General features: G+C 36.5%; 1 protein-coding gene across 2 annotated transcripts; it reads right to left on the bottom strand.

The window, feature by feature from the left end:
* Positions 1-6,083: 6,083 nt before the first annotated feature.
* On the bottom strand, positions 6,084-14,113 carry LOC140801396 (pentatricopeptide repeat-containing protein At4g02820, mitochondrial). Of its 2 annotated transcripts, none has more exons than XM_073156501.1 (3): positions 13,622-14,113; positions 8,195-9,674; positions 6,084-6,574 (listed from the first exon to the last, which is right to left on the bottom strand). In XM_073156501.1, the coding sequence occupies exons 1-2, from the start codon at positions 13,913-13,915 to the stop codon at positions 8,418-8,420; spliced, it is 1,551 nt and encodes a 516-aa protein (XP_073012602.1). In that variant the 5' UTR covers positions 13,916-14,113; the 3' UTR covers positions 6,084-6,574; positions 8,195-8,417. The 2 variants fall into 2 exon arrangements, with proteins under 2 accessions (XP_073012602.1, XP_073012601.1); XM_073156500.1 differs by having other exon boundaries at positions 6,084-6,565.
* Between the last annotated feature and the right edge of the window lie 1,307 nt (positions 14,114-15,420).

The raw sequence follows: 15,420 nt of genomic DNA, 5'->3' as shown, positions 1-15,420 counted from the left end.
ATGCATAAAAAATTGGTATAGATAGAGTCATGAGCCAAGAGGGTCATCTAATTGCTTACTTTAGTGAGAAATTGAATGAAACCATGCAACAGTACACCATTATGGTTCAATCTCTTCGCCACTTAAGGCATTACTTGCTCCCACAAGAATTTGTTATTTTCTCTAACCATAAGGCCCTTCATTATATCAACTCCCAAAAGAAGCTTAATGCCAGACATGACAAGTAAGTTGAATTTTTCCAATATTATACGTACACCCTGCAACACAAATTTGGGGTTGAGAATAAAACTGTCAATGCATTGAGTCATCACATGATCTTTCTTTTAAAAATGAGTGTGGAGATAATAGACTTTAACAAGATCAAACTTTAATATGAGTTGTGCCCGGATTTTCATGTAGTTTACAAACTGTTAAGCGATCAAGTGGCTCGAAAAATAGATGGTTTCATTATGCAGGATGGCTATCTATTTAAATCTCAAAATTATGCATTTCCAGCACCTCATTAAGAGAATTTTTAATTTGGAAATTGCATCTTGGAGGTCTAGTAGGACACTTTGGACATGCAAAACCTATTAAAGCTGCTGAACATCAATATTTATGGCCAAGTCTTAAGAGAAATGTTATGAAACTTGTTGATCATTATCACACATATCAACTCGCTAAGCAGGGAAATAAGAATATGGGATTGGATAAACCTTTGCATGTTCCTTACTATCCTTAGTAGAATGTTAGGATGGACTTTGTACTTAGACTTCTAAAGACTACAAAAGAACGACTCCATTATCGTGGTAATGGATTAATTTTCCAAGATGGTCCACTTTGTACCATGGTCTAGCACTTTTGACTCTTCTTGAGTTGCAAAATTATATTTTGATGAAATCATTAAGCTGCACAAGCCTCCAAAAATCATTATTAGATAGGAATGTGAAATTCACTAGCTATTTTTTGGAAAACCCTATGGCATAAGATGGGAACCAAGAATCTGTATTCAACTGATTTCCACTCTCAAACTAACAGACAAACTGAAATAGTCAATAGAAGTCTAGGCAACCTATTAAGAATTCTTGTTAGTGAGAATCTAAGGGATTGGGATCAAAAACCACCAATTGTTGAATTTGCCTATAATAACTCTATTAATAAGTTAATAGATCTAAGTCCAACTGAGGTAGTGTATGGTTATAAACCTAAATGCCTATAGATCTCATTCCTATGGCCTATTATCATAGGTCTTCTGAATCTGTATCTGCATTCGCATCACATATTCATTGTTTGCATAAATAAATCAGTAACAAAATTGCTCAAAATATTGTCAATTATAAAATTTGAGCTGATATAGGAAAGAGATTCAAGAAATTTAATGTCGAAGACTATCTGATGGCCCAGATACATCCGGAACAGCTCCCTCATGGAATTGTTAAAAAGTTGCATGCACAAAGTTCCAAACCTTTTAAGATTCTCAAGAAAATTAATGATAATGCTTATATTTTAGATTTACCAAATAATTTCGGTATTAATTTCACTTTTAATATTGAGGATTTAGTAGTTTATAAAGGTTCAGATTTTACTCTTGATAATCCACTAGCCAGTAAGCTTACCAACGAGCCTATTTATGAAAAGCCCTCTTTACCTACACTTTCCAATATTCGACCTAATACAGTAGACAAACTTGTAAAATTTTAGATGATTGAGTTATCTCAACTAAGACAAAGTGGAACCCAATGATATTTGATATGTGGAAGGGATACCTACATCTGATGCAACATGGCTTGATCGCCATGATTAAGAGAGACACCACCTTGATATTCTATAGTATGAGAATGGCTACGGGCCACATTCGACAAAGTTGAGTTCTCTCCTGCTAGAAAAGAATGATGTGGGCATTATTATAGGACTTGCATAAAAAAAATCAGGAACAAAATTGCTCAAAATAATATCAATTATAAAATTCGAGCTGATCTAAGAATATTCAAAGAATTTAATATTGGATACTATGTGATGATTCTGGTACATCCGAAATGATTCCCTCCTAGAACTAGCAAAAAGTTGCATGCACGAAGTGTTAGACCTTTTAATATTCTCAAGAAAATTAATAACAATGCTTATGTTCTAGAGCTATTAAATAATTTTGGCATCTATTCTACTTTTAATATTAAGGATCTAGTAGCTTATAAATGTCTAAATTTTACTCTAGATAATCTACTAGCCAGTGAGCCTATCAATGAGCCTATTTATGAGAGACCATCCTTAACTCCATTTCCCAACATTCCACCTAATACAGCAGACGAAATTGATAAAATTTTAAATAATGAGATTATCTCAACTAGAGAAGGTGGAACCCAACAATATCTGATACATTGGAAATGATGGCTTACATCTAGGCGTGAAAACGAATCGGATACGGACCGAATAATGCTCAACTCATATCCGGATCCATATTTTTAGTTCGGATACAGATATTAGATGGATAGCAAAATTTAAAACCGTATCCTAATTTAACGGATACGGATAATTTTTGGATACGGATCGGATAATTTTTTAATACAGATCGGATAATTTCCAAATATTGATCAAATCTTAAACGGATAAAAATCAGATCATAAATGGATATAAATTGGATCATAAACGAATTATAACCTTTATTTTAGATATAATTAACACAAAAGACTATTTCGAAAGGAAAACTTTGGTAATAAGAGAAAGCTTCAATAATAAAGAGTCAAAGCACACTTCCGTTGCAACTAAAAATAACAAGAGAGAGCTTTGATAACAAGCCAAAGCACACTTTACTTCATACTCGATTTCTAAGCTAAATATGCATTCCCTTTTTAAACCATAGAAAAGGATGTAATATTTACTGGACACGGTAATAAGAACAATAAGAATGTAAATGGTTGTGACAAAAACAACATGTATGAATTCTTTAAAAAGATGTAACAGAGAAAAAAACATGCAATTTGTTCTTCTAACGTATATATTCTTCATTTCTGCACAACCTCCAAAGAGAATCTAACAACAAAATAGAAAACACAAACTGTAGATAAGGAAGGATGTCATCAAAATATGTGTTGCTTTCGAGATCAATTGTAGATAAGTATGTTATCAAAATATACGACAAAAAATTATCTCATAAAGGGTCATAGTACTTGACTCATCACTCTCATGAAAGTACGCAAAGCATTAGTCAAGCCAAAAGACATGACCATCCATTTGCACAACCGTCTTTTGTTTTAAATGTGATCTTTCACTCGTTACTGAGGCATATATGAATTTGGTAATAGCCACTTTTTAATCTATATTTGAAAATATTGTGACACCTGCCATCATATCCAACATGTCACCCAAACAAGGAATAAGAAAATAGTATTTTATCATTATTCTGCTGATGGCATGACTGTCTACACATATACGTCAAGTTTCATCTTTCTTCGACGTTAATAATAGGAAAATCTTGCAAGGAGTTAGGTTTTCCCTCAAGAAGTCTTTTTTCAACAACTCGTCAACTTACTGTTTAAGTTCTGCATGTTCAGTTGGATTAAATTGATAATAAGACAAGTTAAAAAGAGAAACACCTAGGATGAATGGACAGCATGTTGAATGTCCCACATTAATGGTAATTATCTAGAAGATCTAAAGGGAAAATATCAAAGAATTCTTCAATCATGGGATCTCATGAGGAACTGATTTGTTAGGTTTGTTCAGAATTTCCCTGAGCAGCAAAACCTAGAATAAGTTCATTTACTCATCACTTTTGGCGCCAATCAAGTTTATTCTATTTTCAGACTTGGTGGTATTAAGCTTTTTCTCAATACTGCCATTTCTAGGCTACGAGGGAAAAATCCTGATCTTCTTACCATCGTGTTCAAATATATATATATATATTTGAACGACCATAGACATGAACATCGATATCGAATAACCAAGGCCTTCCAAGGATAATTTGACTCATATCCATGGTCAAAATATCGCACCAGATCTTATTCTTGTATGTAGTGAATTCTATTGGGACCAAGCATTGCTCTTTAATCTCGAGCGTGGTTAAGTTGATCCATAAAATCTTGTAGGGACTAGAGTGGGGGAACAACCTTCAGGTTTATTTTAAGATAACGATAAAGGAACAATATTTATATAACTCCCACTATCCACAATTACTTTGTAATTCCTACCTCCAATTTTTGTAAATGTGTGAAAGATGAAGTTATGTCTCCAATCATTGTTGACCTTAGGTTGAGAAAGAGCACATCTGATAACATACAATCTTGTGGAGTTTTAGGCATCCTAGGGTGGTTTCTTTCCCTTCATCTTTAAAGTTTTCTTTTCTCTTATCTACATGCTGAATGTATCCATTGAATTCTTGTTCGAGGTCCTTATCAAAAGGTTCCTCAATTAAACTAATTTTATAGAGGCTGGCACAATTTGCAGCAGCATGCTCATAGCCTTGACATTTGTTGCATTTGACATTATGAGTAGATCGACTATAAGATTGATTAGTAAGTTTGAGTTGATAAGGACCTATGGATGACTTATGGATCGGAGCCCTAGTTTCTTGACTCTTAGAGAGGTAGCTAGATCAGGACTCCTTCAAGTCTTGGACTAAGTTGTATGCCTTTATCCAACGTATCAATGCTAGGAGCAAAGAGCTCATTCCTCAGATCTTTATGCATGCTAGCTCTAAACCTAGACAAGGTTTGCATAGGGGTTTTAGTTTCACTTAGGCTGCACTGAACTATCAACTCATCAAAAATTGCAACGTAATCCTTAGTTGACTTACTTTTTTGGATAAGTCGGTTCCACTTGTATATAATCTAAGGTAATAAGAAGGTATAAGATATTTCCGTTCCAATCCATTCTTCATATCAACCTAAATCTCAATTAGTAATTCACCTCTAATTTCACATAGAGTTTTAATATTGGTCTAGTATTGATTTGCTTGCTCAGTCAATTTCATGGCAATATACCTTTCGTTCCAAATTTCAAACATATGTCATACCATTTAAAATAACGATCTATCCTTGAGCAAGTCTAGGAAGCACTAAGAGTTTAACTGACCGTCAAACAGAGCATCACTTTAATACTCCGAATGTATTATTTATTAGGATCTCATTTATTCTCCTAAGTGTGTTGACGAGGTAAACAAATAGGAGACCGATCACATTCCTAACAGAAATGATAATCATTTTGAGAGTCCTGATCACTGGTTCTTTCTATCCTATCTAATCGCTCGTTAGTTGCATGTTGATATTCAAGCAAGGTTTCCTGAGTAGCTATGACTTGTTGAATTAAGGTTTCTAGCCGACCCATAATATCATCGAATTTCTTTTGAGATCCATACTGCTACTACATGACTCGCTAGACTAGCTTAGGAGATAGACTTTACCTCTACATATTGGCGTACACCAACATGTAATGAATGACTTGAGTTATTTTATTTTTTTATTTTTTTTATTTTCTTTTTATGCTCGCTAAAATTTAAACAAATAAATGAAAATTCATCTAATTTCTTCTACTATCTCATCTATAAACTAAAAAATATAATTTGCACTTTACAAATGAGTAATAGCATCCACAAACTTCAAAAATATTGTTCTCATGCCGAAGTACACCAAGAAATTAATTATATTTCTTCTATTTTGTGTAGTTCACTTATCACACATTAGTGTACAATCAAATTCACCTCATTACCTTTTAAATATCTCAATATAAGAATATAATTGTAGAAGAAAAATTTAAAGATAGCCCTATCAATATGCTTCTTTGCATTTTTTATTTTTTTAGAGCTATCTTGATAGTGATCTGTGTACAACCCTTTTCTCTGAAGATATGTATCCATTGGTCTAATATTTTTAGACTGTGCTATAACACTAGAAATTCTTTGGGTAGAACTACTACTTCCATATTCTTTCTTTCTGTATATTAACTGATTTAGATCTCTGAAAACTATTATCATTGCTTCTTTTCTCTTCCTCCTTTCTATGTCATGCATCAATTCTTCACAAACTATTGACTATCTTTATTGTACAAATTGTTTATCATTCTTTTTATTTATTAGATAAGTCAACATTTATTTTCTAACTTCCATAGCTACATGAGTGCAAATTGCATATTTCATTGCCTTTCAACCAAAGATTCTTTCAAACAGCTAACACCGCCACTCATTTTCTTTTGACACCAATTGTATTTGACATCATCTATCTTGTCCAAAAGTGCTATAATATTGCCAACTGATGTTGGTAACATGACTTCTCTTTTGGAACTATTTCAAATTTCAATGTTAATTTCTCTAATCTCCCCCAAATCCCAATTCCCAAATGTGAAATGCGTAGCCGCTTCCAACTCTAACTCTCCTCGCCATCACCGATCACCTTTTGGTCACGGCATCACCAACCTTGCCTCCTCCGGTCCTCCCTTCTCGAGCTCGGCGACACACTAAGCTCCACCTCCTCCGGTCCTCCCTCCTCTGGTCCTTCCTCCTCGAGCTTGACGTCACCAAACTTTGCCTCCTCCGGTCCTTCCTGGAGCTTGGCATCACCAAGCTTTGCCGCCATTGCATCTCCACTGTCGCCAAGCTCTGCAAAATCTCCACCATCACCAAGTTGTTAGGTAGGTGGATGATGCTAATTAGCTTATTATTTCTCACTATTGAATCACCTTTTCTATAAAAGATGTTGTACTTGATATAGGATCTATGCTGGTAATCTGGTATTCATTTTATCTAGACTAGTAACCTGAAATACTTTTACTGAATGACATAATTAGAATTGTCTTGCTTGAGTTTGTATTGAACAACTTTCATGAGGAATCGAATCATCAATTTAGGGATTAAATAAGTGAGCAATTTGATGCTTTTTTTTCAACAAAAAACCATGGAACTACTAGATACTATATTATGCTTTTGAGTTAGGGAGTCAATTGATGGAACCTGTAAGCATTCTATCCTCTGTTGAGTATGCTATCGAGTCAATTAGTATAATATATAGTCTGCCAAAATTACGTTCCTTAAGAATTATTGCTATATATTAATATCAGGTTGTTTTCAGTAAACATCTATTCGTTCTGGGTCAAGGGATTCGGCATGTCAAATAGCATAATGTTAAATACATCTAAGTATCTGTTCGTTCTAAGTATCTGAGTATCTGTTCTTTTCCATCTAATGGTCTTGTAGCAATTTTCACAGAACAGCCAAATTCTCATAGTAAATGAATGGCTAGTTGATAAAGGCATTTCATTTTGTCTTCCTCCCTCTCATTGTTACTGCAGCAGATTTTTCTACTGCAGTAATAGTGACAAAGAGAGAGGGGGGAAGAGAGAGAGAGAGTAGGAAGGAGGTCAACGGAAGAAAGAGGAAGAAAGAGAGAGAAAAAAAGATAAAGAAATACTCACCCGAGGTCGCCGAAGGTGGAGATTGCCAAATCTTGGTCGGAAGACATACCCGGACATCGAGGTCACGAGGGATTTGCTCGGGGGTTGGTGGATTCAGTAGGAGAATAAAGAATGAGAGAAAAAAGAGAAAAAAAAAAAGAGGAAAGGGAACGAGTGGACCAGGAACATCAATTATTGATATCCTAGGGTCCTTAAATCGAGATCGGCCAAAACTGGGTTCCATGCCTATTCTCTTTCTTGCCAAGACTAGGGCTTCTGCAAACAGTGATAAAGGGCTTTTATCCTGAATAGAGATTCAGGGTTTTGTATGTTAAGCAAATGCAACAAGTCCAACTAATGTTATCGGGTCTAACTTTTATTGTTATTGGGCATTTGGGCCGACATGGCACCCACCTTGATTCGCTCTGCTTACCTGCTGCTATAGAACAACGTGGCTAATAGGACAAAAACTCCATGGCAGCTGCCTCGGACACTTAGAACAATGATTAGAATGTTTTAGCCAAAAAGAGTAGTTGATACTCCAAAAAGGAAAATGGATATTACATGGTTAGGAATTACCATGTTCGAAAAAGTGAATAAAGTTGTAAAGAAAAGTATATGCCGTGTCACTTCAAATATTAACTAGAAACAATACTGGTAAAAGCCTGTCAGATATATCCCATTGAGATTAATGTAAGAGAAACATTTGACACAATAGATAACTTAGTTCAAGTGTTTGACACCACAAAAGAGAGAGATCGATAAATATGCAGACTTCAAAATAAACTTAAATTAAGGTGAGTGATACTACTACGAAGCATATTCAAAAGGAACTTACCACAAAAGATTCTCATATGCACGACGTCCAATAGAATACAACACCAAGACCAAGATCCGTATGTAGTGGATCTCCACAAGCATCATAGCAGCATGGTTAGGGTTGTTTCTGCAAAAGAACTTTTTAAAATTTTCCCATATGGATATTTTATGTACCTTCATTTCCATATTGATGAGAAAATTTCACTGACATTATTTAAGCACAGTATGAAACTTGAACCCTCTCAAGAAATTAACGTCGAAACACCACCAATACAATATCTGCTTGTCAACCTTAACAATCGCCGACTTTCTTCATCTACCTGGACCTTATCCTTTTTCATGCGTTCAACTACTATCAAAGGCATCTTACCAGCTTTAGCATATGTACGAAGCAACAAGTTATAGATCTCAGTTGTTACGTAGCCTGCATCACGGAGCAAAATTAAGAGCTCTTCCGCACCTTCAACATCACCTATCTTCTCAAGCTTGCCAAAAAGCGCTCTAACAAGTTCAATATTAGGATTCCACTTCTCCAAGCCGACTAAGGCTTTCTTCAAACAATCTAATGCAATATCCATTCTTTCTCTTCTCAAATAACCCCAAGCTAATATTTCCCAAGTACTATAGCTAGGTTTCACTCCTTTTTCTATTGTATGCTTATGAAAGTTCTCAGCCTTATTGATCATATCATTCTTCACATAAAATGCAAGAATTATATTTGGCACCCTTGAATCACGTGTTCCAGACACCATTTCCCATTCTTTATAAACATTTTCTGCTTCTTCAATATCACCCAACTTTGTAAGAGAAGAGAGCATGCATTTGTACTCGACATCACTCAACTTTCTAAAAATTGTCCTCATTTTATTCCATATCCTGTCTACATTATCTTTATCCAGTAGGCTTGCATGCAAACTAATAAGAGAGCAAAATGCAGGCCGTTCTTTTCGACAAGCCCTTTTCTCCATCTCCTCTATTGCTTCTTTCCCTTTATCCTGACAACCTGCTTTAATGTAAATATTTGCCAATAGGCTGTATGTCATCCAATCAGGAGCAATTTTCTCCTGTTTCATCTCAAGATAGACCTTTTCTGCCACTTTTACATCATCTTTCCAGGAACATGAAGTTAACCATAGATTATAAGTGACTACATCTGGAGTTGTGTTTCTCTTCAACTCCTTTACCAACTTTGGTATCTTATCAAGCTCACCTGTAGATAAATAGAGAGTTAACATATGGTTATAGGGAAGAGAGCAATTGAGAAATCCATGGGTTGACATTTCTGTTATCAGCAATTCAGCTTTATCTGACAATTTGTTCTGCACATAGGTGTGGAGAAGAGAGGTACAAGTGGATTGCACCTTCATCCTTTCAGGAATATCTTCAAAGAACTTTTCAGCACTAGCCAAGCCACGAACCTTTGCAACCAAATCTAAATGAACTGCATAATCTCCTGGTAGCAGCTTGATATCTGATCGAGTTGTCATCCATTCACATATCTGCAACAGTCAAGGCCTAATATGTATAAGTACATGAACCAGGAATTGAATTGATAGTTAGAGACTAGTAGTTGCACATAGAGTAACATATGCAGAAAGTACATTGATGCAGGACAAAACAGGAGATTATGACAGAGCAAAATAGAACCAACAGCTAATGGACTGAAAAGTAAACCAAAAATATGACAAAATATACCATAAAATAAGAAAAGACATAAACGGAGTTAACGACTAACTCCAAACCTAACTAAGACCCACTAACACACTACTCGCTAGTCCAACGTGAAATACTGTAGTGCATCTCCGCCATTCTATAATATCTATATCATTCACGAAAAATCTTCTATATTCATCAGTGAGAATTTAACGCCCTGCCCTTTCTTTCGCTAGCTTTACCAAATCTGGAAAGAAGATCATTAATAGCAAGGTTCCAAAAATCGGTATCGGGATCGGGATTGGCCGTTCGGAAAAACGATACGTATTGGCTGTATCGGCCGCCTGTATTAGATCGGACTATTTTAATTAAATAAAATTATAAATATTATTAAAAATGATGAGAAATTTCTAAAAATTTAGAAAAAATTAGAAAAAAAAGAAATAATAATTACTCACATATAAAGCCTAAAAAGTAAAAATATCTTTTCCTCCCTCTCTTCTTTCCTATCCCTCTAACTATTAGTCTGAAGTATCAATTTTCTCCCACTCTTTTTTTTCTATCTTTCTCTCTCTCTTTCTCACCCTCTTTTTTTTATCTTTTCCTCTCCCTCACTCTCTCTTCCTTTTCTCTCTCTCTTATACCCTCTTTTATTATCTTTCCCTCTCTCTCACCTCTCTCTTCCTTTTTCCCTCCCTCTTTCTCTCTCTCTCTCTCTCTCTCTCTTATACCCTCTTTTTTTTATCTTTCCCTCTCTCTCACTCTCTCTTCCTTTTTCCCTCTCTCTCTCTCTCATACCCTCTTTTTTTTATCTTTCCCTCTCTCTCACCTCTCTCTTCCTTTTTCCCTCTCTCTCTCATACCCTCTTTTTTTATCTTTCCCTCTCTCTCTCTCTCTCATACCCTCTTTTTTTTATCTTTCCCTCTCCCTCACTCTCTCTTCCTTTTTCCCTCTCTCTCTCTCCCTTTCTCTCGCTCAGTCTCTCTCCCCCTCTCTCTCTAGCTTGCAACAGCAGGTGGCTGCTTGCAGCCACCTGTACAGGCCAAAACCAAATCAGGATCAGCCGATCCCAATCTGTTTCGGCCAATCCTAGGATCGGCCGAAACTGGAAACTATGATTAACAGTATTAACCAAATTAAAGAACAAATGAACATGCAATATGCCAGTGGTTGTAGAAGTTAGAAAAGGGAGGTAAAAGTGTATAACAACAATGGCCATTTGGTTCTGTACATCTATCACTTAGTAGTTGTTTTAAGTTCTAACTTCTAATGTAAATGGTACCTACATGATGCAGAGTAAGCAACCCATTGATTAGAAACTTGTGGCTTAATTGTTTGAGTGACTCTAGTGCTTACATTTTGTGTTCTATTGTAGTGATTTTCTATTAAAAGGAAAAGCAAGTCTGGTTTACTATACAGTATACACAACAAATAAGGTGCTTCGATTTCCTAGTATTTTTGTCCCTACCTTCGATTCTTTATAATGCATTTCTTCTTGGAATGACTGTTTATTGCATTTCACAGAAGTTATATTAAGCGTTCTTTATACATGGAGATCTAATTAGAGTTCTACGAATCCCAAGAAACCTATGTCCAAGTTTTCCTCTAGACAACAACTCCACCTAGATCTAAAAGTGGTCCTTATTTCCATATTTTCTCTTATCTTTTCCTTTCTTATCCACTTCTATACAAGTCCCCTTCTGATCTTTTGATATCCTTAAACATACAGGTTGTGAAATCTGAATCAATGAAAATTTTCTATTCCCATATGAATTCATCAGCCGAAATCTTTATACAAAACAAATGCAGTGCCAAGCTGCAGATAAGAATAACATATTATAGGTGAACTAAAAAGGATGCAACACCAGACAGGTTAACATGATGCTATAAATTAGAATTAGTAAATTACATATATAGATAGTTAAAGATCTCCAAGTCCATTTCCCCTACCAGCACAGCAGGAAAGTAATGACAAACAAATTGCTTTTTAACTCAACTTGATGTGATTTGTGATATGAACCATGGAAGAGAACCTCAACCAATATATAATGGTAAAACAGAATGAATCTATAATGCATTCCTACAGTTTAACACTCCATGAAACAAGCCTGGATGAGAGCTATTCATAAAATAATATGGAACAAAAATTTCCTATTTCCATCACAGTAAAAGACAGACCAAGGAGAACGTTATGAATATACCATCTGGTGAGGGATTCGGAGAGAACCAGATTGGTGAAAAGAACAAACAAACAAAAGTGTCAAATAGAAGAAATTATAGAATAAACATAAGAGTGACATGTAAATGAATCTAAGAGAGACACCGTATAAATTAGCACTTCCTAAAAATACATAGAAACGAGCAATCCATTAGAATTCCTTTCCAGTCCAAATGTGGGTATATGGGAAACAATCAAGAATGCACTCATGCAGGCATGCACCACCTGACAAGGTTTTTTCTAGGAAGCGAATCAACATCGCGCAACGACATGCTTGTGGCCAAGGCAAGTTTGCTAGAGCACTCATAGACTCATTTAGATGTGCTCATTGTTTTAAAAAACTTCCAGCTTAACACCTAGCTCCCACCTTAGAATATAACTAGGCTTTGCTTAGATCCCGCCTAGGTGACCCACCTTAGCATCTCATATCATATTTTAATATGTAGATTGGTTTTGAAATTCAAAATTATTGTACATGTTGATGAATTAATAGATTCAAACATCTTACTATAGTTCTTAACAAGAATACATTAATATATTGTTTAGATTGTAGGTATTAATTTTGACTTTTTCTCTAACTATTATTTCTTCTATTTGTTTATTTTTTAACCATCTTGAATTCTAGGCGCTACATGATCCCCTATTTGCACATCTACTGCCTACAATCTTTTAAAACCTTGGATATGCTTGAACATAAATTGGAATGATTAGCATAGGAAACCCCACACCCATCCAACTTAAAAATTAATTTGACAAGGTTGTCTTTAAATTTGGATTCTGTGCAGAAATAATTACTCTCTCTCAAGAAATATTTCTTCCCAATTTTGTGAAAAGTGTTTGCGGTATGCTGGCGCTCAAGCTACCTGTTGGCACATATGCGGCATGCAAGTGTACTCTCAAATGCAGTTTATTTATATAATTTACTTATTTAGTGTACTGCATATTTTCTCATAATAAACTAACAAATAAATAAAAGTTGAAATACATTATATGGAGAATAATGTTCGTAATATCTTATCCATGAAAGAATGCTACTTCATAATCATATGAGTACTCAATAACTTTGCCAGGTATGATAAGTTGTACCAACAAAAGTAATCAATAAAAAATTATTATGAAGTGCTATAGATATCTCAATATTACAACAATGTGCTTTCATAGCTTCATAAGCATATGAGGGCACATATGCATATAGAGCGCCTATGTGGTTGTTGGCAATAAACATGCGGGTGCATACACAGTCCGCATATGTGGATTATATGTTGTTAAGAAGCATATAAGGACCAGATATTGCATATGTGGTGCAGTTAAGCCAGGTCGATGCAACTGCCTTTCAGAACAATATTCCTCTCACAATTCAAAGACAGCATATAGAAGACAATCAATAACATATAATGTGAACTTGAAAGAAAAACAAAACAGCTACCTCCTCTTATTGTCCTGTTGAAACTAATGAAGAGCATATAACAAAATAGTCAACATAAATTTGGGAAAAGAATCAAGAACAAGTAGAGCTTTCTCATGTTAAAAAAAAAAAACAAAAGCATCTAAAGTAGGAAAAAAGAAAGGGTGTACCTCAAGAGCATGCTTGAAGCGCTTGTACTTGCGGAGCTCGCGGACGACGCGGTTGAGCTGGTATTTCTGGATGGTGTTCCCTTCCTCCGCCCACTTGCTGAGGACCACCACCGCGCTCCGCTTAGGGTAGATTAGGCTCAAAAGCCGCCGCCCAAGCGTGTCCCTCCCATCACTGCCGCCCTCCGTTTTCGGCTTTGCGGCAGCCGGAGAGAGGGAGATGTCGCGCGCCGACGAGGCTACTGTGCGCGTCGGGCGTAAAAGCACGAGCCGCAGCAGACGACCGGTTGAGATCATAGAAGAGAGTCGACGGCGACGATCGCTGCAAGAAGATACTTCGATGACGAGAGGTCGCGATGACAACGTGGGAGGAGATTTAGATGGGGGGCGGGGCCGGGGGAGGGGCGAGGGCACGGGCTTGGGTAAACGAAGATTAGAGGTACTCTGGAAACAGAGTGGAACACGGAGGAAGATCACATTAACATGAAGTGATATTCCGTTATTTGCTTGTGGGTTTAGGGTTTTATTTATGGAAAATTATATTTTACCTTTCTAATGTTGTTGATACGACTTGGTCTATATTGGCTGATAGGCTTCACAACATTGGGTTAATACAGATAAGCCTATTTATCTAGTTGATTTTTATTTGAAGAAATAAAAAGTTTTTATCGGGAGGCATTCGAACGCAAGGACCGCGTTCGAACGGGCTATGTGAATGCCTGCACGCGTTCACAAAAACAAGAATGTGATTTACGTGTTCGAACGGCCTCACGATTGTTCGAACGCTTACACACGTTCGCAACGACAGAAAATTGTACATGTTCGAACGCGATCAATTGTGTTCGATTGCACCATGGCGAAAATTATTAGTTTGTTAGGGTTTTAACTTAGTTATTTGGGTCTCTAGGGTGAGCCTCTATAATATGTGGAAGAAACCCTAATTGGAGTTTATTCGATAATTGAAATAGTATTGTGCATTTATCTTATTCTTTTTGTCTTGCTCTAGCCATTAGCGCCCTCTCCCACCTTCTTCCTTCCACCGCCCAAGCCCTTGGTCGGCTTCCTCTAACTCCTAACCCCCCTCTTCTACAAAAACTTCTCTCCCCTTCACTCCAAAGAATTTAACCTAGCACCAATCTATCTATTGAAGGCCTAACAAGCTAGGGTTCATCCGACCATCGGCCACTCTTCAGCCAATATCTCAAGATCTAGCCATTCAAATCCTACGATTTTAGATTTGTTAGAAAAAAATTTTCAGGGCGACAACATATCCAAAATTCAGGAAGATCCAATGGCTAGATCATTGGCAGCTTCCTTCGAAAGCCACATCCTAAAACTAGTTTAGAACCATTACGAATCGGATCAAGTCGGTTCGTAACAACTGATATCAGAGCCTACGTTCCTTGGATAGTTATGGCTACCATGAGATCGAAGGCAGCAAAGTAAACGAGTGACCAAGGCTTGGAGACGAACCACATGGCTCTGTCAAGGTCGCCATCTCCACCTCGTTCGTGAGATCCCATGGAGTACTTAGCGAGGTTAGCCTATCTACCTCAAGTCATAGCTTCCATGGCACAAACAATGTTAGAGATAAAGGCAACCCTAGTGGACATGAACCAAAATCTTCAAAGGTGACCATATTAATAGTGGGGAATTTAATTAAGGCGGCATCCCGCCTAGAAACAATAAGGAAGATCCAGCTAGGGGCTGCGGCTTCTTTGGCTCCACCACCGGTTGCTGCCCAACGAAATCGTCGACATCCACCTCATGGACATTATCGAAGACAAGAGGATTGTTTCGAT

This window comes from Typha latifolia, chromosome 14 (genome assembly GCF_019914945.1).
Source record: "Typha latifolia isolate L0001 chromosome 14, TyphaL0001v2, whole genome shotgun sequence".
Taxonomy (NCBI): Eukaryota; Viridiplantae; Streptophyta; class Magnoliopsida; order Poales; family Typhaceae; genus Typha; species Typha latifolia.
The sequence above is the reverse complement of the archived record's forward strand: the minus strand, read 5'-3'. Positions and strand labels throughout refer to the sequence as shown.

Bases quoted from the DNA above. Each gene is read 5' to 3' on its own strand.
- LOC140801396 (XM_073156501.1), bottom strand. From the start codon at position 13,915: ATGATCTCAACCGGTCGTCTGCTGCGGCTCGTGCTTTTACGCCCGACG. The intron at 9,675-13,621 runs GTACACCCTTTC...TGACTGTTGCAG, and splicing joins GCTTCAAGCATGCTCTTGAG to ATATGTGAATGGATGACAAC.